Genomic DNA, 20,371 nt, shown 5'->3' on the forward strand with positions numbered 1-20,371 from the left:
CAACACAACTTGATGACAGCCCACCATGTGATTGCCAAGGCTGCTGCTGCCTCAGGCACAAGCCGGGCTAGTCTTTACTCGCCTGTTCGAGCTTGCTCCTGATCAAACACATCATCTTCTTGAGTCAACACGTTCAAACCTGCGTCATCCATCAAAGCCACCACCATCTGCTGGCTGCGACGACGGTTTGACCCTCCAATTGTAGCTCGGACACCAGTTGCAAGAGCCCTCTCTCAGGCGGCAACATCTGCATAAAAGATGTCACCTGCTTCAACGCCCTCAAAGTAGGCTGGAGCTCGTACGACGTCACGGGAAACAATCTCGGAAGCACAGGGAGTAATGTTGGCACCCTCGCATTCTACTAGGCCAATGCCTGCGCGGTGAATGGGAAGGAGTTCACAGTAGACATGAGGGTTTGTCACTCCTTTGGCTACGTCGCGAACGCCGTTTCGCTCGATCTTGGAGACTAGACATTTGGTAGACTACTTGATTCCAGGGGATGGACGTCAGCTCAAAGCGTTGGGATCGTCCAGTATCAGATGCAGCTTTTATTTTGTGCTGGTACCACAGTACAAAGCGATTGTATGACACGCAATAGAGCCGTGCGCGCCGCGCGGAGTGACATATCATCTTGGGGCATGATCCTTTCGTCATCCTGCAGAACCAATGTGAGTTTCTGACTGTCCAATAAGGATTATGTATTTTGCATTAGTTTCCCTTCACAGCAAACCGGAACCAAATCTCATTGCCCGTTTAGGAAACTGCCGATTGACCCGTCCAAGCTTTCCCGTTAAGCTTTCCGTCCAAACAGGATTTGCAGGGAGTCAATCGGGACATGTTGTCGGAGCTGGCTCCAGAGCAAACTCAATTCGCTGCTTCTTACGTTGACGATTGCCACTGGTCGGAAGTATCACGGAAACGCTGACGGGGACTACATCATAGCGAGATAGTCTGGGAAGTGTCTCTGCTACATTTTCTTTCGCACACGACCCTCAAGTCTAGCTGTGGTTGTTACAAACCAACTTCTGTTGACCTTTGGGCAAGTCGATATTATGGACACTACATCAGCGGCATACAAGCGCAACATCAGCTGCGTCGAGAACACTTCACTGCATTCACTTTCGACAATGCAAGCCGAGCGCATACGCATCGCGGCCGAGATGAATCTCCGGAAAGAAGCACACAGCAGGAGCCCGAGCCTACGAAGAAAGCTTCTGCACATCCGGGTGTTGAGCTCGCTGGAGGAAATGTGCCTCGAAGATGAGCCGGCCAGTCCTCCGCCGACCTACCATGACGCCGTGGAGTCCTTCGATGAACCTGAACAAATCGATGACACCTCTGACGCATGCGACTTGGGGGTAGACGGCGAGACAGGTTCGGAATCCGATGAAGACGATGAACCAAGCGATCATGAATGGTCCAGCGACGAAGACCCTCTATCAGGCGACGAGAGTGAAGATGAGGACGAGGATGAGGGCAAGGATGGCCACGCACTCATCAGAATTATATCGCACCCATCCGATGCCGATGGATTGGATGCTCAACATTGGGCTCAGCTGGTTTCGGAGGCAACTGCCAAGCAAGGGAACGATTCTCCAGTGATAGCCAGCGTCGTTGAGGTTAAAGATGATGATGATTGAGGAGTCGCGGGCATTCATCTTCGGCCTCTCAAATGATGAGCAGGACATGCCAAACCAAGCTGAGAGACAGCTCCAACCGCCACATACACCAACGGCCAACATCAAGAATGCCATGGCCCACATCTCATTCTACAGCTCCGGGATCCTGGGCAGTGGCTGGAAGGAATGAGTTCTGGATAAAGTCGAAAGTCGAAAGAGTTGGTCGACAGTCACGCCCATACGGGCGAACTCGACAGATAGACGGGTTCAGGATTGAAATGTCGTTGTGGCCCGACAAGCGTTGTCTCGTTCGACAATCCATGGGTCTGAGGCCGGCAGTGGCTGGTTGTATAGAGAAACAGTCAAAATCCAATCGAATAGAGTTGTGGTCATGAGTTCCTGTCGATATCATCGTATCTACCTTAGAGTCGAACTTTTCAAAGTAGAAAGATATCCTGAGCCTTTGAAAGTGACGTCATCTTTCCGTATCTCAATCTGGTCACCAGCAAAGACTTGATGAGCAAGCTGGAATGCAATGCTTCGGTCAAGATCCTGCGTCGTCAGGAAAAGACACATATCAAGTATGAGAACATGCATCCGGCCGGAGGAAACGAAAGATATCCAAGCCATCCGCGACACGATCCAAGCCGCTTTCGCTGCCAAATCGCATCTTGCTCACCAAGAAAGCCGTATCGTGGACAAGCTGAGGGAGTCCGGAGACTTGACTCTTTCGTTGGCGGCTGATGGAGAAGACGCCATCGTCGGCCATGTAGCGGTATCACCAGTCCGCATTGAAGGGCAAGATCATCACATCCAAGGCTGGTATGGCCTCGGTCCAATGGCGGTCCATCCAGGTTGGCAGCGGCAAGGCATAGGGACCGCCCTCGTCGAGCAGGCCTTGAAGACATTGCGAGATCAGGCAGCGTCTGGATGTGTTGTGCTCGGTCGGCCGGAGTTGTATACACGCTTTGGCTTCTCGCGTGACCATTCCCTTCGAGTTGAAGGGGTACCCAAGAGGTTCACAATGGTGCTGCCGATGAAGGAGAGCATGCCTATCGGCATTGTCAAGTATCACGAAGCCTTCAACGTATAGCAAACACATGTATTCATCAACCGAGCCTGATGCCGGCATTGCCCATTGCATGCTCTATTCTATGCGTGTATCCCTGCGTTCATTCGTGTGTCCTATCCCTTCTCGCGCTCGCCAATGCATCCACAAGCCCGCCTACTTCACAATCTTCATCTTCTTCAGGATATTCGGATCCGCCTGTTGAGCGTCCGACGCAGCCTGCTGCAGCTGCGCCGTCGTCATGCCGGAATTCGTATCCTTCAGCTTGACCTCTGGTGGCTGGTTCGGAGCAGTCTCCTTGTGCTCCTTCGAGAAGGTGTTGGTGAAGTGCGTTCCCAGGCCTGTCTCTTCAGCTGGCTGCGGCTCGGTGGTGGCGTGGAGGTAGTCGGCGGCGGTCTAGAAGAGGAGGGTTATCAGTGATCTGAGATGCGATCGTGGAGACGGCGATGTCTCGGCTGTGGGGAAATTGGCGGACCTTTGACTCCACTGTGGTGGTCTCCGAGGAAGATGCCATGATTGAGGCTGTGATTTGCTGGTGCTTTTGAGGGTCTGTTGTTACTCTGGTACAGTGTCTCTGATTTGTGAGTGGAAAGAAGAGGGTGTATCAACTCAGACCGCCTTCCAACGTAACAACCTTGATAAACCCCTTTGTCCCCGCCTCGAACACGCAAGCAGGAAGCGTGCGTCACGGTCCGGAGCGGAACTCAGTCGATCATCAACAATTCAAGGAGGTAGTCACAAGTCACTATGCTTCGCTCTATTATCATCGTTGACTGGATGGTCTGTCAAAGTAAAATCAAATACGCTTTCCCCCAAGTTATCGCTATATTGATCGCTCATTTGAGGCGGGCAGCTGAGCGATCCGTCTCAGCGACGACTCCTGATACATCATCCGTACAGGGTTTGATCTGCTATCTTTGCAGAAGGCATACCATGATATTTACATCTGGCGACCAAGAACAAGTGACCCATATCACGGAAAGACGACCATCTCGAGCTGCACAAAACAACTGGCCTTCACACCAAGCTGCGCTTTGGTTAGAGCATTCGTCACAGCCTTATCAGATCGGGCATTCGAGACTCACATGCTCCATCGTCCTCACGACCTCGTTGACTCCATACACGGGCTGGCCCTTAAACTTCACTTGTCGCCTACCGAAAGGCGTATGTGGTGCGAAGTGCTCAAACAACGCCATGCCGACCTCAGTCGTGCTTGTTGAGAGCTTCGCATGAATAGGAATTTTCTTCTCGCTCACGCAGCCCTTAACATGAATCCAGAAGTCCACGTCCGAATCCAAGAGGACAAGACCCGAGAGCTGGATGAGATGTAACTGCCGGTGACGACGAATGCCGGACTACACCATCATCAACAACGATTAGCCAGGTGTGGAAAGACTGGAATTGGAGTCATCCACTCACAGCATAAAGCGTCTTCTCCATCTCCAACAAACTCTCATTAAATTTCACCCTCTGCCTCCCCACCTCCACCCCACTCTTCTCCTCAATCAACACAGCCAGCTCCGCCCCTGTCATCGCACTATTCACATGAATCGGCCAAACGCCCTTACCCTCATGAATCACCGTAACAGGGAATTTATCGACCTTAAAAGAATCCCGATCGGGATACCGCACAGCCTGAACATCCGGAACTACCGTTCTAGAAGACGACTCGTATTCGGTCGGATTCGGCGTATAAACAGGTGGACTCGTTGCTCGGGATGCGTAGCCGTCGCGGACGGTGACGACTTCCGGGTCGTAGGTTGAGAGGGCGGGTGGGGTGAGTGCTCCGTCGTTGCTGGTAAAGGGGTCTTGATGGGAGAATGAGGGACCGCCGAGGAGGGGGAGGGCTTTTACTGCGTCGAGGACGAGTTGGGAGAGATAGGCTTTGTCGAAGTCGCCTTGTTGGATTGCGGTTGCGGTTGGGAGAGGGAGGGTTATGGTGACGTTGATCGACATTTTGGATGGTTCGTCTCTTGCTGCGGTGCGCAGGATTGATCTTTTCGATTTTAAACAAGCAATACGTTCAATGTTGGTCTCGCTTTTGCTCAATATCAAACGTGGGCTTGATCTAGCGAAAGATATTATTCGAGGTCCTCGGAGCTGGCGTCCATGGTCGTTTCTGGTAGGCTTGATTGTAAGTTGCTCATCATTCTTCCATCAAAAGCTCTGTTCTGGGCTTTCTTGGATAACGATGTATGTTGGCGCCTGGGGCACAGCAATATAGCTCAAGACGTAGTTGGATTAGAGTTCACGCCTCGGCATCCTCCCGTCGTGGCATGTGATGTGGGTCTGGATAGATGAACAGATTGGATCGGGAGAGAAAATGCATCATGGTTACAATACGAAATCGATGGTCACCAACCCTTGCCTGCCATCCAAAACGCCATGCCCTGTTGCCCGTTCATTCCGTTTCCCATACCAAAGCCATGATGCGAACTCCAAAATCCAAACACCTGTGGCTACCCACGCAGTGTATCATCCAGATTTCCTCTCTGCCTCTTCAAAGGCGAGAATTGAAATCCACTGCCATCTCCAGCAGTCATCAGCATCGAGCTCCCGATCTTACTCTTGCCCAAGAACCCGCCAGCTTTCTTCGTTCCCGCACCAAGTGCTCCAAAGCCTCTGGCACCAAGTAGCGCCCTGCCAGGCAAAGTCTTCGTTGGCGCAGCACTCTCCTCCTCCTCGCCGAACAGCGTCTTGCCCATACCACCCAACTTGCGGCTCTTCTTCTCCTTCTTTTTCGTCTCCGGCTCTGGATCGAATGATGCAAAATCAACGAGTGACTTGCGTTTCTTCTTCTTTTCCGCAGCGCCGGGCTTCTCGTCAGTCCCGTCTGTTGTCTTTGTCTTGACTTTGGAGGCCTTTGGTTTCGCGGCAGCTGCATTCTCTTGGCCTTGGCTATGCACGTCTTCGGCTTCCTCGGTGACCATCTCAAGAACCGGCGCTGGTACCTTTTGCTTTCGCTGTCGGGGCGCTGGCTTCTTTTGGACGTTGGTCTCGCTCGCTGATACCGCCGCAAGAGGTTGCTTCTTCGTCTTCGCAGCTGCTGTCTCCACACTCGGGGATGCTGCAGTTGCCTCCTCGACTTTCTCTTCCACCTCAGCTTCTTCCTCCCCTGCTTCGGGGCTGTCCAGAAGAATGCTTGCCGTCTTATTGAGGAACGGCGTCATCGAGAAGGTAGACTTGTCGCCAATACCAGCTGCAGCTTTCCGGCCACGCTTGGCCGCTGGACCATCTCCGGGCGTGCCGAGAGTCGTTGCATCAGCTTCGAACGACGCAGCATTGCGCTTCTTCGCGTTCTTTGCAGCGGGTGCTGCTTTGGCGCTCTTCTTCTGTTGCGTTGTCTCCTCACGAGCCATCTCGAGCTCAGTCTCAGTCTCCTTCAACTTCTCTTTGGTCGACCTGAGCTTCGTTCGGAATTGCTGAAGCTTGTCGTCTAGTGTGGCCTTCTGAGCCTCGAACTCGTCTGCGGCCTTCTGCACAGCCCTCTCTGCTTTTTGTCGCTCCTTCTTCTCCTGCGCCAGCTCTTGCTTCAACTCCTCGAGCTGATCATCCACACCAGCGACCCCGTCAGCACGCTTAGCTGCTCGTGCGGCTACCTTCTTCTCTTTCTCCAATTCTTCCTTCAGATTCTCGAGAGCCTCCTCGAGCTTTCCTTTGGCCTTCTTCTCCTTAAGAAGATCTTTCCTGACATCCTCCACTTGCGTGTTCTCTTGAGCAGCCTCAAGCTCTTCTTCGGCCTTCTGTCTTGCGCGCTTTTCACGCGCCAACTCCTTGCGCACATCGTCGATGTTAACGTCCATTTGCGTGGTGTCGGCGGCTTCCTCGGCACGTTGACGAGCTCGCTTCTCTTTGGCCAGTTGTCGCTTCAAGTCTTCTACCTGCTCTTCCTGTGCGATTTCGACTCCAGTATTTCGTCGCTTGGCCAACGCCCGCTTGCAGTCACGTTTTGCGTTCTCCAGCTCACATTGAATGTTGCTTAACTGACGCTGCAGCTCCAACTTCTCAGTCATGAGTGCCTCCGTGGATGCGGCTTGGGCTTTCATGTGTTCGAGTTCGGGTCGCAAAACAGACAGCTCGCGCGTCAACGCCAGCTTCTCGATCAAGAAAGCCTCGGAGTCGGCAGCAGATGTTTGCAATGCCTTCGCCTCAGCCTGCAATGTGCCGACCTCTTGCTCTCTCGCCCTCAAGTCAACCTCGATGTCCGCCAGGCGCGCCTCTGCGTCCTCTGCCCGCGCCAGATTCTCATTGACGAGTTTCTCAAACTTCCCAGACCGATCCTCCTCTTGCGCAAGTAAGTCTCTCAGCTCGTCATTGTCGTCCTGTAGGATATGTATGTCGAAGCGAAGGAGGCGGATGTCTTCGTCCTTGGCTATGATGTCGACTAGATGTGAGCTATTGGCGTATTTGAGCTCGAGCGCGGAGCTCTGCAGCGATTGCTCGTGTAGCTTGGTATTGGGCAACATATTTGTTGCTGCTTGATGCGATGCCGGCATTAGGATGTGATGTGCTGGATACACTGCATTGAAGAGAGGTTGTTGTGTCAGAAGCGTGGCTGCTTTGTTGTCGTTGGTAAACAGACGGAGATACGTTCTAGCGTCTCCGAGCTGCGGGCCGCTGCGCGCCAAGAGGAAAGCTGGCGTTGCTGCTGGAGCTCACATCAACCCGACATCCAACTTCACCCATTGCACAACAATTACCAACAAAATGAGGGTGCTACAACTCGCGGCAGCGGTATTACTGCCATTGACTGCCCTTGCAGCCAAGAAGTCGCCTGAGGAACGATTCAGCGAAGCCCACGCAAAGCCGCAGCCTGTCAAGCTGGACGACCGATCCTACGATGCTCTTACCAAGGCTCCTCGAGACTACTCGGTCGCTGTGCTTCTGACAGCAATGGACGCAAGATTCGGATGTCAGCTGTGTCACGAGTTTCAGCCAGAATGGGAGCTGTTGGCAAGATCGTGGACCAAGGGCGATAAGGGGGCAGAGTCAAGGTTGGCATTTGGAACACTGGACTTCTTGGATGGCAAGGCGACCTTCCAATCGGTGAGACGACATCCCAACGATTTGGTGATCTGAACGTTGTTCTGACAGTAGCATTCAGATGCAACTCCAAACGGCGCCAGTAATGCTCCTGTTCCATCCAACCCAAGGTCCGCACGCGAGGCCAGACAAGCCAATGGAGAGGCTCGACTTCAACACTGGGTAAGAATCTACAATATCGAACATGCTCTCCGCTGTCTGCGGCAACAGTGAGCTCCGTGTGTGGATTGCTAACAATCTCGACAGCATCAACAAGGCTGACACCGTCCACCAATGGCTCTCTCGCCAACTGCCAGATCGACCACATCCCCCAATCGTTCGACCTATTCAATACGTCAAAATTGCAGTGACGACCACCGCCGTGCTTGGCGTAATCACTTTCCTTACTGTTGCTGCACCATACATCCTTCCAATCATCCAGAACCGCAACCTCTGGGCAGCCATCAGTTTGATCGCTGTACTCCTCTTCACAAGCGGACACATGTTCAACCACATTAGGAAGGTTCCATATGTTGCTGGGGATGGAAAGGGAGGCGTGAGCTACTTTGCAGGTGGTTTCCAGAACCAATTTGGCCTGGAGACGCAGATTGTGGCTGCTCTGTGTAAGTCTCTTTCAATTGATCTTCGACAAAACGCTAACTTGTCCTTCCAGACGGCGTGCTCGCATTTGCGACCATAAGCCTCGCCCTCAAGGTCCCACGAATGGCAGATCCGAAATCCCAGTCCGTTGCTGTTCTGGTCTGGGGTGGTGTGCTCCTTGTCACCTACTCCTTCCTTCTCAGTGTCTTCCGGGTGAAGAATGGCGGCTATCCCTTCTGGCTTCCACCGTTCTAAAGCATTGAATCAAGCATGGCTGGATCACACAAAAGCACTGAATAAGCCAGACACCTGGCTGTTCTTATGTATGTCTAGGGTTTGTATACTACAAAATCTACAGCTTCCCGATTGAGCAAATCCCAGCGATTTCACCTCCTCTGTGTCTTGTCTAGATCGCTAGATCTTTGTAATGACACTGGTCTTCAAGCTGACTTCCAAAGGGCGCGATTACCCCGCACTGAGCAATCTGACCTCACCTCTTGCGGTGAGTTCAATGTTATGCAATGATAAGTGCTCTTACTTGTCACTGCTTTCAGGTACGGTACCCCTCGACTATTTCCATTGGCGCCTGGCAGAAACTTGACTGAACATATCGACTCTGGAGGTGTACTCTGGCCATCACAATGGCTACAGCGTGGCTGCCGAAAGTTCGAGTGGCTGGTAAGCAAAAACACGACCCATCTGCGGAGGCGGACTGCTAACGCTCATTGCCATTCAGCTTGCAACGTTGCGCCTGTCTTCCTGGATACCGCCAAAACGGTGCAGAAGACCGTCTCGCTGATACAAGAAGGGGCGAATAATCGAGCCGATCTGATTGTGTTTCCAGAAGTCTATATACCTGCTTATCCTCTGTGGGTATGAATTTCTCCTTCATCCCTGCTGTGGCGTTCGTTCGCTTACAAGACCATTGAACATAGGCCGCTATCGCCGCTCCGATTGACAATCACTCCTTCTTCACCCGGCTTGCCCGCGAAAGTCTCCTCATCAACGGTCCCGAACTGTCGCTCCTGCGGCAGACCTGTGCGCAATCTCGCGTCTTCGCTCATGTTGGATTCAACGAAAGAAGCCCTGCCAGTCTGGGATGCATCTACAACTCGTCAGTGCTGATCTCTGACGAAGGCAAGATTGTGAACCATTCGAGAAAGCTTGTGCCGACGTTCTACGAGAAGCTGACTTGGGCGAATGGTGACGGGTATGGTTTGGATGTCGTGGAAACGGGCAGGTGTGGCCGTGTAGGAAGTTTGATTTGTGGAGAAAACACGAACCCGTTGGCGAGATGGTGAGCGAGCGCTATATGTGTCACATGCGACTCGTGCTGATGATGTTCCTTTAGGTCACTGATGGCACAAGGTGAACAGCTACACATCACCACCTGGCCAGCCGTATGGCCCACCAGAAGGCCGCAAGCGACCGAAGATGGTGGAAAACAGTACGACAACATCGCGGCGAATCGAACGAGAACAGGAGCCCATTGCTTCGAAGCGAAGTGTTTCGGTGTCATGTGTTCGGGCTTCATGGATCAGGCCATGAAAGGTGACCTCCATCTTCTACCAGACATATCCACGCTTCGGTACTGACGCTTTTTTCAAGATGCCTTGACCAAGACCCACCCATCCGCTCTCTCAACTTTGCAAAGCCTTACTCAAGGCGCATCAATGTTCCTCGATCCCACAGGCGCCCAAGTCGGCGACATGGTTCAGGGCGAAGAAGGCATCGCATACGCAGATCTGGATCTCAATCAATGCGTTGAGCCAAAGCAGTTCCACGATGTTGTGGGCGGGTACCAAAGATTCGATGTCTTCGATCTCAAAGTGAGGAGGGAAAGGCTGGGCGCTGAGAAGGCGTTTGAGTCGAGACTGGAGGACGTAATAATCCAAGCAAATGCAGGACAGAAAGAAAAGGACAGCGCAGCATCAGAAGAGAAAGAACACGCCGAGTCGCCTGGTCTTGGTCTGCGACGACAGTCGGAGTTCAACGTTGCGCATGGGGTTGGTGGTTTGAGGATGATGTGATGTGAGTTAGTGAACTGATTCTGCACTGAAAGATCATTGACGAAACAAGATTCAATTCATTACTGCTGATTTCTCCTTAGCACACGCCTTGTCGAAGCCAACCAACGCCGTACTGTCGTTTTCGTTACTCATCGATCATCGACCATCTGATTTTTGTATCAAGGCCGCCGTCTCTTAAACCCGACTCTGATCAGGACTACAACCCCAACGACTCACTACCCAGCAACCGACTCCATTTCAGCCCCATGGACGCTCTTGATATGTCTGCCTGAGGCGTCTTTCCTGGAAAAGCCCTTGGTGGCATACTCGCACTGCGGCTCTGGACACTTATGTTTTCTTTCGTTCGTATGCGTCAGGAGGTGACGTCTGAGGTCTTTGGGGAATCGAAACGATCGATCGCAGTCGTTCACTTCGCAACGATATGGACCGCTATTACGGCTTTGCCTTGGTTAGCGACGTTGTGATGAGGATTGGAGACGACCTACGACAACCGCTTCGACACGACGTTCACAATTTCGATCGGATCGCGCTCCTTTTCGGTGGTCCATGAGCTGTCCATGGTCGACGTGGAAGGCTCGACTTTATCCTGATCGATGCGGGCGGAGCTTTGTGCGAACCCGTTTTGGTCATTGGCAACGGGTCCAGCGAACTGTGAAGCCATGGATTGTGCATGTTCGAAGAAAAGCGACTGCTTCGATTAGTGACGACAACACGCAATGGCTCAGAGTCTCTGACGTGTTCAACATCGTTCGCTAGAGTCGACTGTGGCTCATACAGCCATTCATCATAGACATTCTGCCAATCGTCGAAGAATGCGAAGTTGCAGTTCTCTGCCGGGAGATTGAATTGTTCTTGCGAACGGTTCGGAAACGATTGATGGTTCATATCTTCGACACTGGTAGGATGTTTCGAAGGGTGAGTTTATAAGAGAGCAACTCCGAACGTGTCCAAGTTTTAGAGTCTTGCAGTTTGATCAAATGCTCGGGGGCCCAACATGACCAGCGGCCACAGATCACAGAGCCTCAGTCCCACCTCAAACTTGTCCGAGTATGATACCATTAGTGAAGTTCGCCGTTGGACCAGGTGGCCAGGAACTCCCATCCGGCACCACGACTTTCGTCCGTCCGCTGGCCGCGACTCGCCTCACGAAATGCACAGATGCGCACGCTTGCAAGGAGAACTATTGGCTTTTCAAAATAGCGCTAAGATCCGAGCGAGTAAGAAGCACTGCGGCTCTCTCATGACGACTTATAACGGCAAATGTACAAGTACAAGGATCCAGAGCATCCTGGCTTTTACTAGTGTCGGCTACACCCGTGTGAGTGAATGAATGAAACCTTTCTCTCGAGCACATTCGACCTGTCCATGGCATGGAAGCATAGTCTAGCGTAGTGATCGATACGGAATCAAAGGAGATACCTTCCTTCGGCCTGTACGTCGCGGGCAAGCTGGTCTTTTGGAGATGATGAGCAGAGAAAACTCATCGATTCCAGCACGACTATCTCAACCTCAACGCCATTCATTCGTCTCACAAACACCTAAAATTCCCCTGTTCATCAGAATGATAAGTCCAACAGCTCAACTTCTTGTAGAGCAGGGCGAATGACGGGTCGGCTGACACTAGTGCCGGCTGTAGCTGTGTAAGTGAATGAGTTGGCCGAACACATCCACTTGCACGCATTGACAGATGACAGATGACAGGCCACGCAAAGGGCTCACTCCAGAGTCGACTCCCTGCTGTACATACGACTAGATAGGCAGTGCAGACTTGGCCTGCACAGATCCAACGAACCAGGCACACGGGATTGATTCAGATTCCAGATTCAAGCGATGTGCAGCATGAACCAGGTCCAAACGCCGGCTCAGTTGCCAACATTCCCCAGGCAGCAAGGTGTCATTTGCCATCGATTCTTCAACCGATTGCCGTGCATGCTGTTCGAACGTCGTCCCTAGCGGTACGACCTGTCGTTCGCGGCCACCACAATCTATTTGCAGCTGCTCGATCCAGGGGTGCCTTCGATCCGGCCTCTCGGGACCCTCGAAGTCATCGTAACTCCCTGCATCGGATCTTCCCATCTCGCCCATAAACGCAATCGTCGTCCTCTTCCGGTTGATGAGGGGGTGAGTTCATAGCGAGTTGTTCTTGGGCCTGACCAAACTCGTAAGTCCGACTAGCGCTCGGATCACGATCCTGTCGCACGCCCATCAGAATCGTACAGTTCTATCACATCATCTGGAAACTGTAACGTACGTGATCTCTCTCCTTCGCCAGGACCGAGCATATGAGCAGGCAAACCCACGCCGCAGCCACCAGATGGAATAATTGGTCGAACCGCATGTCTGTCGCGAGATGTGGCAAGCAAACGAACGCAATAAGGGTCGTTGCGATTCTGCCAGCCTCCGGGGCAGCAATGCGTCTCTTAAAAGTGATCCTGGCATTGACTTCATTCGTTCAATCCTCCCTCGTGCAATGCACCGAATACCACTCAGCCCTATGGCCCAGCAAGACTAAATCCGCGGAAAATGAAGGATTCGGGAGATGCCCATTGGGTCTTCAGTCCAAGAGCGCCGGAGTGCTGAGTCAATAGCTTTAGTTCATAGGGCTTGGGCAGTATGAGATCCGTTGTGTCGTCGTCTTGAAAGCTAGATTCTCGTTCTCGTGTCGCCCGTCGGGCGTCTGCCGAAGGCGTGTTTCCTCAAGGATCGGAGTTGTTCCGTGAGTGTGTGTGCCATGTCTCCGGTCAGAAGTGTTCATGATTTCATTGAAGGCCCGCGTTAAAGCAGACGCCTGTGCCATAGCCTCTGTGCCTGTCATCAACGCCGACGAGACGGAACCCTTCCAACCCGGTTGGTTGACGCCAGCATCCTAGAGTCCCGATTTGGTCATTTTCAACGTCTTCCCTAGCCGCCCCTACTGCATCTTCTCTTTCCGCTTCTTGGGCACCCTTGCCGCCCAATAAAGAAAAACCGCTGCCGCCGCATTGAACACAATATAAGCCCACACAATCCCAAAATCCCGCCACGAGTCTCCATACGAGATACTCAAGCTCTGCAGGAAGACATTGGTGTCGCCATACGTGCAATACGCACAATCACTCCTGGAGGTAGGGTCCATAACATAACCTCCCGCGCCCACCTGGTCGTTCGTACCAACGATATAGGGCGCCATGTACTCGCCGCAGGTCTGATTGACAGGTGGGTCGAATCGCAGCAGCTCGTTATCTGCACACCGTGTGGCAGCGTTCGCGACGCCAGTGCCTAGCATGCCTCCGATCAAGTAGGTGAATGGGCTGACGCGGTACATGAAGATCCAGAAACCAGGTAGGCTGGAAGGGCGTGCCAGGACGCCGCAGAAAATCAGGGAGAGGATGACGAGAAGGTTCGCGAGGCTGCCTCCGGTTTCCGCGTCGCTGACGCCGACGATGACCATGTGCTAGAGGGTGGAGGAGAAGCGCATGAACTGCAGCACGAAGAGGAAGAACTGGATGCCGCGGGAGTGTACGGTGTCCGTTGGGACGGCGTTGTTTTGGAGCCCGATGGGGTAGTAGAAGCAGACGAACATGATGACGGCCATGAGGGCGTTCCAGGCGAGCTCTACGACGAGGTTGGAGAAGATGAAGGCTATGGGGGGAGTCAATGGCGGATCGTAATAGCTGAGCGGCTAATGGTTATACGCACCCTTCCATGTATAGACCTTCGATGGGCGTTCACGGGCTTCGTATAGAGCTCTTTGTGTTACGAATAATGGCATCATCTGCTGGACGAGCTGGCCGAGGATTGTGAACACTATGCATCGAGGTCAGATCATATGTACAAGATGGTAGATTTGGCTGGAACTCACAGAGAAAGACGGAAAATGATTGATTGGTCAGCCCTTGGTGGGTGTTTGGGGCGTTGAGGTAGATCAACCCGATAAGAAGGGTGGAGAATAGACAGAGGGCGATCTTGGAGTAAACATAAGATGGTGTGCGCCAGTCTGGGATCGGGATTAGCGAACGCACATCACATGAATCCTTGAGTAATGACTTACACTGCAGAAAGACCCGGATGGTTACTTCATAGAGCTGCTTGGTCAGGGGCGTTGCGAACTCCCAGTATTGCTGTTGTTCTTCTCCATCATCGTGCTTATCCCCAATGCGGGTTTCTGCTTGTCGCTCTGCAAGTCTGCGAAGCTCTAACTGCACCTGTTCATACTCTGGACTCTCTCGCCAGGTTTGAACCCAGTCGAGCTCCGTATGTGAGCCTGGAGCAGCACCGATGACTTGCAGCATCCACTCTGCAGGATTCGTAGTGTCACCGCAGCGAGGAGCCCCATAACGTTCAAAGTACTCTACGAGTACTCGCGAATTCTGGCCAATGTCGCCGAAATACACTGTCTTGCCGCCCTTGGCGAGGAACAGTAGACGATCGAATCGTTGAAATAGCATCGCCGATGGTTGATGGATAGTGCACAGGATCGCTTGGCCGGATTCTTTCAACTTGACGAGGAAGTCCAGGATCGACCACGACGTCTGCGAATCGAGACCTGAAGTTGGTTCATCGAAGAACATAAGAAGGCCAGGTCTCGCTGCAAGCTCCACGCCAATAGTGAGGCGTTTCCGCTGCTCGACATTGAGACCCTCCCCGGGTACTCCCACGACTGCCCCTGCATATTCTCTCATGCCTAGAAGGTCAATGACCTCCTCCACATAATCGAGCTTGTCCTTGCGAGAGACATAGTCAGGTTGTCGAAGTAGAGCGCTAAAGCTGAGAGCCTCCCGAACCGTCGAGGTTTGAAGGTGCAGGTCTTGTTGCTGTACGTAGCCCGTTCTCCTTTGAAAAGACGAATCCCGCGGCTTCCCATCGACAAGCATGTCGCCACTCACGACACCTATCGTAGTACGGGAAGCCAGAGCGTCAAGGAGAGTTGTTTTGCCCGCTCCTGAGACGCCCATAAGAGCGGTCAAAACGCCTGGTTTCACCCACCCATCGACTTGGTCCAGAATACGTCGTTCCTTTCCGCCGGCAACTTTGATGTCGTAACAAACATCCTTCCAGCTGAAGACTGAGGTCTGTTTCTCAATCGTGTGTGAAGTGTCGACTTTCTCCGGTTGCTGCTGAGTTTGAGCGCCGCCGCATCCAATCTGCACACTCTCCTCGTCTTTTCTTGAATCGTTCCGTGCAGAGCCATGACCGCGACGAAACACGAGCACTTCGCCACTGCTCGGCTTCTGCGTGATGACTTCAGTAGCCGCAAGGCCGACGACCATGAAAAACACCATGAAGCCCAGCATGATGCCAAAATTCCGCCATTTGTGGGAGGCATAGTACTGATAGCTGGAGTTCATGAAAGCGTCACCTTCCACAATATCCAAGCCTGGCTGAGATCCCACCGCCGAGCACACTTGGGTGTTTTCCGAAAGCGAGCCATAAGGTGGCACGACTTGCGAACAGGTGAAATTGCGGTTGTGAAATTCGTTGATGACCAGTGATTCGAAGGCATACGCCACGGGATCCAGCCAGTTCAGCCACCGGCACCAACCAAGCATGTAGTCGACTGGCAGCACGAAGCCACTAAAGGCTACGGTGATGAGCATAACCACTGCGGCTGGTACTAGAGCTTGGGGTAGGATCCTCGAAAGGGAAGCCATGCAACGAAATAACATGCTCATCGTGAGATTGACAAAGAACACAATGAGCAAGAAGAAGAAGAATGAGCCGGGCGACCGCCTCAAGTTGACCATGAAGTAGAGGGTAAGATTAGACACAATAGCGTTGAGCGTCTTGTAGGGGACATCGGCTAACATCGAAGCCATACCCTCGGCGGAAGGATGGTAGAAGGCGTATCGAGTATGCTTCTCCACGATGGGCCGCTGCGAGAACAGCGTGAGGATCTCCAGCGCCGAGCCAAAAGCAATTAGCAAGATGGCAAAGAAGAGCACCGCACCGCGAGAGTAAAAGGAGTCCGTACTGGGCTGCATGTTGTAGAACACGGACCCGATGATGAGGCTGAGCACGAAGTTGCCAAACAGCAGCGTGAAGATGTAAGAAGGGTCTCCTATCAAGCGCCGCCAGGCTCTCCAGATGCAAAGCTGCACTTGCTGCGCGTAGTTGAGCGTGAAGGGAGATTTCAGCCGTTGGCCCCGTGCTTGTTGAGCTTTACGAGATGCGACGAAGTTGTCATAGTTTTCGCCGTAATACACGTTCTCCTCGTTGAATTTGTCAATCTCTTGCAGAAGCTGAAACCGCTCGGTACTTGCTTGCCAAGCAGCTGCGAAGTCGTCTGCTGTTCGTGGAGCTGTCCCTTCGAAGCCCTGTCTGATGACACGCTCTTGGGACGATGTCATCGACGTGAGAAAATCGGCGGTGGTCTGACGGTCTGGGCAGACAAATCCGAGTCGTTCGAAATATTCTCGTGCATGTCCCGTGCTGCCGTAGAAGATTTGCCGTCCCTCATACAGGACCAGTGCTTTGTCGAAAGTATCGAATGCCGCCTGAGGAGCCTGATACAAAGCTACGGCGGCTGCACAGCCTGTGAACTCTGTACTTAGCCTTACAGTCTTGCAGAATTCGATAGCATTGGCGCTGTCAAGCCCTCTCGTTGAGTTGTCCCACGCCTGTCAATTACACGATGAGTCAATGACACGACGACTTTTCATGTCTGGGGCAAGGGTACTCACCTGCAACGGCGCTCCACTAAGAATCGCCTCTGCAATCGACACCCGCTTCCTCTCGCCGCCGGAGACGCCTCGCACAAAGTCATTGCCCACACGGGTATGGCCTGTGTGCGAGATTCCGAAAGCGGCCATGATCACATCCCTCAAGTGTGTGGCCCATTGCTGTTTACTAGCATCGCCCGGAAGGGAGCGAGGAGCTCTTGCCCGAGCAGCAAAGTACAGCGTATCGCCGACGGTCAAGAAGGGGAAGTGAACGTCATTCTCTGCAGTATAGATCGCTTCACCCCTGAAATATCTGTGCATTTCTCGAGCTGGGATGCCTTTGTAATTGATCGAAGACTTCTGCTCGATATGAAGGCCGTTGGTCTCCCCAGTAACTGTCTTCAAGAAGGATGAGCAGCCCGCTCCTGGCGGGCCAAGTACGACCAGCATCTCTCCACTGTCGAGCAAGCCTTCCAGGTTATGGAGGATGTCAATCTTCCGAGATCTTGCCAGGCCCAGTGTGTGTTGAACCTGGCCAAATGCGTCGAGCCACACATTGCCCACATCCTTCTGATAGTCGGTCGCAGTGCCGTATCCAAAGACGTGGAGATCTTTGAATGCAATGCCAGCTCGACGTGGAGGCAAGCTGTCTTCGGCCGCCGTGAGCTTGACGATCGACTTGATCCAGTCACGGCTTCTGAAGTTGCTGGAATGGGGGTCGAGCGTGGAGTCTGGTAAAGGGTTGAATGGGGTGTCAGGAATTTGAGACCAGTTTGTCGTTGTGCGTCTCAAATTCTTTGCCAGCTCAGCGATTTCCGAATGTCTGTGCTCTTCTTGATATGGTTCATCCACGTCCCGCGGTTCGTCCTTCGTTTCGGAGGCTCCATCTTGATTGCTCGTGTCTTCTCCAATGGCCAGACTCATGCTTAAACAATGGCCAACCGTCGACTGTGCTCATCAAGTGGAATTCGATCGGTACAAGTGGTGTTCGCAGAAAGGCTGGACAACGGCTAGCTGTGACTGGCTCTGGTGGATTGGTCGACTCTGCTAGGAGTGACCGACTCTCATGAATGTGAATACATATCAGATGCCATTGTCTTTACCCGTATAGGTAACCTATGCGGACCCCTGTGAGTAAGCCTAAAGCTGTGAGAAGGAGCGTGAGCGCAGCGGAGGCCATTCAGCCGGCTTCCGTACGGCTAGATTCATGTCTCCGTTCCAACGACTCTCCTGCAGTCGGATCTGCCAGAAAACACCTCATTCGTGCAATGAATAACAGTAATAAGGCGTCCCGTTTCATGGAATCAACTCATGAGCCTTTTGCGGTAGGGAATAGCTCCTGTCTGATTCGAAAGGTGGAGCTACTGCAAGGCACAGTTTCGATGCAGCTGTCTTGAAGAAACTGGATGTGACACAACCCTGAGCGTGCAGAGGCCTGTTCGAAGCGATCTTTTGATGTTCCGCGCGCAAATCATCCCAACGGGCTCATTGCAGTCGATGTGGACTGAAACCTTTGCAGTGGAGTATTGTAGAGTCCATACTTGTCGTGAATACAGAGAGGGAGTACTGTTGGTGCTTGGAGGTCTAAGTCGGGAGCAAGAGTCCCTCCGTCGCCAGGGATAAACCAGATCGGCTACTCAGGGTCTGCATGCACAAATGCAGACCGAGCAAATCCCCTATCGGGAAAATTTCAAGCTGCATTGTCAAGGGCTGCATTTGAAGATGTTGAGCAAAAGCTGTCGAGCAAAAGCAGTCGTGATCGTTGGAACTTCCATTACGAGCTGCGATGTTTTAAGACATATGAGGGTGAGATCTCGTCTGCCATACCTGGTCAGGCAGGCAAGTGCAGACAGCCGAGGCTGCGCGGTCTTCGACGCTGTGCTTCATGAAGCCTGCTCCACGTCAGACCGCCAGATCGAAAGAGCCATAATTCTCAGCAAAAGCGATGGATGCGTTGTCACAGTATCGCTTGGAATTCGATGAAACACAGAGAAGTGGTGGTCAGATCGATGGTCCTCGTATCCAGACATCAAAGCAATATCGAGCTTTGACGAGCTACGACTGTCGTCGCTAGAGGTATTCAGATCCTTCAAATGGCAAGAGACCAGTCGTGGAGCGAGGACAAATTTGCGGCTCGAGCCTGCGTACAACTGCTGTCCAGCTGTTGTCTGGCATCTGGATTATCAAGCTTTGGCAGCAGGTTTGTGCTGCACAGCCATATTGATCTTGACAGTAGGCACCTTCGACTTCGGCGGCGGCGGCTGCAACGCCCTGACGGCCCTCTCACGAAACGGGCTCAAATTCGGATTCCTGGCCACGATATCCTGCGTCGCCTTCTCCGCAAACGAAGACAACTTGACCAGATTCCGAATAACAATCGCATGCAACTCCGCAGTCGAAGCGCCGCGCTTCCCAGCCTTGGAGAGATCGACATACGCCTCCGCAATGACCTTATCGACCTCGCGACCACGCTGCTTCCGCACCATATCGATCTCGCGGAACAGGCGTTCGACAAACGGCGCGCCGCCCGGGATCGTGCTAGCGTAGGCCAAGGTCGTTCGTCGTAGCATGTCGAGGGCTTCCGGGGCGCTGTATGTGCCGGCTTTGAGGCTCGTGATGATCTCCTCGATCAGGTTGTCTAGGCATAACTTGGCCGTCCGTGCTGCGAGGATGGCGGAGTCGGCGCCTGCGAATTTGTTCCAGAGGCCGGCTCCTAGGATCACTGCTGCGCCGGCTGCGCAGCCTGCGAGGCCGCCGGTCACCATTGCTGGTGCTGCTAAGGCGAGAGGGCCGGATTTTGGAGTGCTGTTCGTCTTCCCAGCGACTCCGGGCTTTGAGGTGCCATTGGGGTTCTTGGGGTCGGTCTGCTTGGCCAAGGCAGTTGTGTCTTTCTTCGAAGACGCACTACCGGCTTTCTGTTGACCGGCCGTGGTCGAACTTTGCTCTGAGACAGGTTGGGCATTCGTAGCTTCATTCTTGCTCGCTTTCGCCCGATCTTGAGCCTGGCTAGACTTCTCCATTGCTGTTCCAGCAGCAGCAGCAGCAGCAGCAGTAGTCGTACTTTGACACTCCCCTTGACTCTTCGCAGACTTCCGCCTCGCAGGATTCAATCTGGTCCTCTTCTTCAGAGGCGCAGGCGTCGGCCCCTGTGTTTCACTCGCCGTCGCGACCATCACGCCCACACTTCCAAGTGTTTCAATAATGGCATCTAAAACCGCACCGGATCCCGCTCCCGTGAACGCGTAGCCAGCTGGAAGAGCTGCTTCTGAGATCTCACTGCGTGCTTGTTGCTCCTATCAAGTCCAGACTCGAAATGCAGGAAAGTTGGCATTAGCGTGGAGAGGTTGAGCTCTATCCGGACATCCCTGTTTCCGATAACCTCTTATCAGGGCC

General features: G+C 53.0%; 10 protein-coding genes across 10 annotated transcripts; 5 read left to right on the plus strand and 5 right to left on the minus strand.

Moving 5' to 3' along the window:
• Positions 1-1,052: 1,052 nt before the first annotated feature.
• On the plus strand, positions 1,053-1,640 carry M409DRAFT_48933 (uncharacterized protein; the record flags this gene model as incomplete). Its single annotated transcript, XM_033811084.1, has 1 exon — positions 1,053-1,640. The coding sequence occupies one exon, from the start codon at positions 1,053-1,055 to the stop codon at positions 1,638-1,640; it is 588 nt and encodes a 195-aa protein (XP_033674934.1).
• Positions 1,641-2,202: 562 nt separating this feature from the next.
• M409DRAFT_16321 (uncharacterized protein) lies at positions 2,203-2,712 on the plus strand (the record flags this gene model as incomplete). Its single annotated transcript, XM_033803574.1, has 1 exon — positions 2,203-2,712. One exon carries the CDS (start codon positions 2,203-2,205, stop codon positions 2,710-2,712), a length of 510 nt encoding a protein of 169 aa, XP_033674935.1.
• Positions 2,713-2,844: 132 nt separating this feature from the next.
• M409DRAFT_16322 (uncharacterized protein) lies at positions 2,845-4,644 on the minus strand (the record flags this gene model as incomplete). Its single annotated transcript, XM_033803575.1, has 3 exons — positions 2,845-3,084; positions 3,774-4,043; positions 4,108-4,644. 3 exons carry the CDS (start codon positions 4,642-4,644, stop codon positions 2,845-2,847), a joined length of 1,047 nt encoding a protein of 348 aa, XP_033674936.1.
• Positions 4,645-5,147: 503 nt separating this feature from the next.
• On the minus strand, positions 5,148-7,154 carry M409DRAFT_16323 (uncharacterized protein; the record flags this gene model as incomplete). The annotated part of the gene is made up of 1 exon (XM_033803576.1): positions 5,148-7,154. One exon carries the CDS (start codon positions 7,152-7,154, stop codon positions 5,148-5,150), a length of 2,007 nt encoding a protein of 668 aa, XP_033674937.1.
• Positions 7,155-7,395: 241 nt separating this feature from the next.
• Positions 7,396-8,565, plus strand: M409DRAFT_62216 (uncharacterized protein; the record flags this gene model as incomplete). The annotated part of the gene is made up of 4 exons (XM_033815072.1): positions 7,396-7,734; positions 7,793-7,893; positions 7,978-8,333; positions 8,384-8,565. The coding sequence occupies 4 exons, from the start codon at positions 7,396-7,398 to the stop codon at positions 8,563-8,565; spliced, it is 978 nt and encodes a 325-aa protein (XP_033674938.1).
• Positions 8,566-8,951: 386 nt separating this feature from the next.
• On the plus strand, positions 8,952-10,490 carry M409DRAFT_62217 (uncharacterized protein; the record flags this gene model as incomplete). The annotated part of the gene is made up of 6 exons (XM_033815073.1): positions 8,952-8,988; positions 9,047-9,183; positions 9,246-9,607; positions 9,662-9,861; positions 9,919-10,171; positions 10,421-10,490. 6 exons carry the CDS (start codon positions 8,952-8,954, stop codon positions 10,488-10,490), a joined length of 1,059 nt encoding a protein of 352 aa, XP_033674939.1.
• A 331-nt stretch (positions 10,491-10,821) lies between these two features.
• Positions 10,822-11,225, minus strand: M409DRAFT_16326 (uncharacterized protein; the record flags this gene model as incomplete). Its single annotated transcript, XM_033803577.1, has 2 exons — positions 10,822-11,028; positions 11,076-11,225. The coding sequence occupies 2 exons, from the start codon at positions 11,223-11,225 to the stop codon at positions 10,822-10,824; spliced, it is 357 nt and encodes a 118-aa protein (XP_033674940.1).
• Positions 11,226-11,334: 109 nt separating this feature from the next.
• On the plus strand, positions 11,335-12,427 carry M409DRAFT_48937 (uncharacterized protein; the record flags this gene model as incomplete). The annotated part of the gene is made up of 3 exons (XM_033811085.1): positions 11,335-11,658; positions 11,933-11,980; positions 12,122-12,427. 3 exons carry the CDS (start codon positions 11,335-11,337, stop codon positions 12,425-12,427), a joined length of 678 nt encoding a protein of 225 aa, XP_033674941.1.
• An 824-nt stretch (positions 12,428-13,251) lies between these two features.
• M409DRAFT_48938 (uncharacterized protein) lies at positions 13,252-17,902 on the minus strand (the record flags this gene model as incomplete). The annotated part of the gene is made up of 6 exons (XM_033811086.1): positions 13,252-13,773; positions 13,843-13,961; positions 14,019-14,126; positions 14,182-14,316; positions 14,371-16,936; positions 17,000-17,902. The coding sequence occupies 6 exons, from the start codon at positions 17,900-17,902 to the stop codon at positions 13,252-13,254; spliced, it is 4,353 nt and encodes a 1,450-aa protein (XP_033674942.1).
• Positions 17,903-19,161: 1,259 nt separating this feature from the next.
• On the minus strand, positions 19,162-20,151 carry M409DRAFT_16328 (uncharacterized protein; the record flags this gene model as incomplete). The annotated part of the gene is made up of 1 exon (XM_033803578.1): positions 19,162-20,151. One exon carries the CDS (start codon positions 20,149-20,151, stop codon positions 19,162-19,164), a length of 990 nt encoding a protein of 329 aa, XP_033674943.1.
• Positions 20,152-20,371: the final 220 nt, after the last annotated feature.

Source organism: Zasmidium cellare, assembly GCF_010093935.1.
Source record: "Zasmidium cellare ATCC 36951 unplaced genomic scaffold M409scaffold_1, whole genome shotgun sequence".
Classification (NCBI taxonomy): Eukaryota; Fungi; Ascomycota; class Dothideomycetes; order Mycosphaerellales; family Mycosphaerellaceae; genus Zasmidium; species Zasmidium cellare.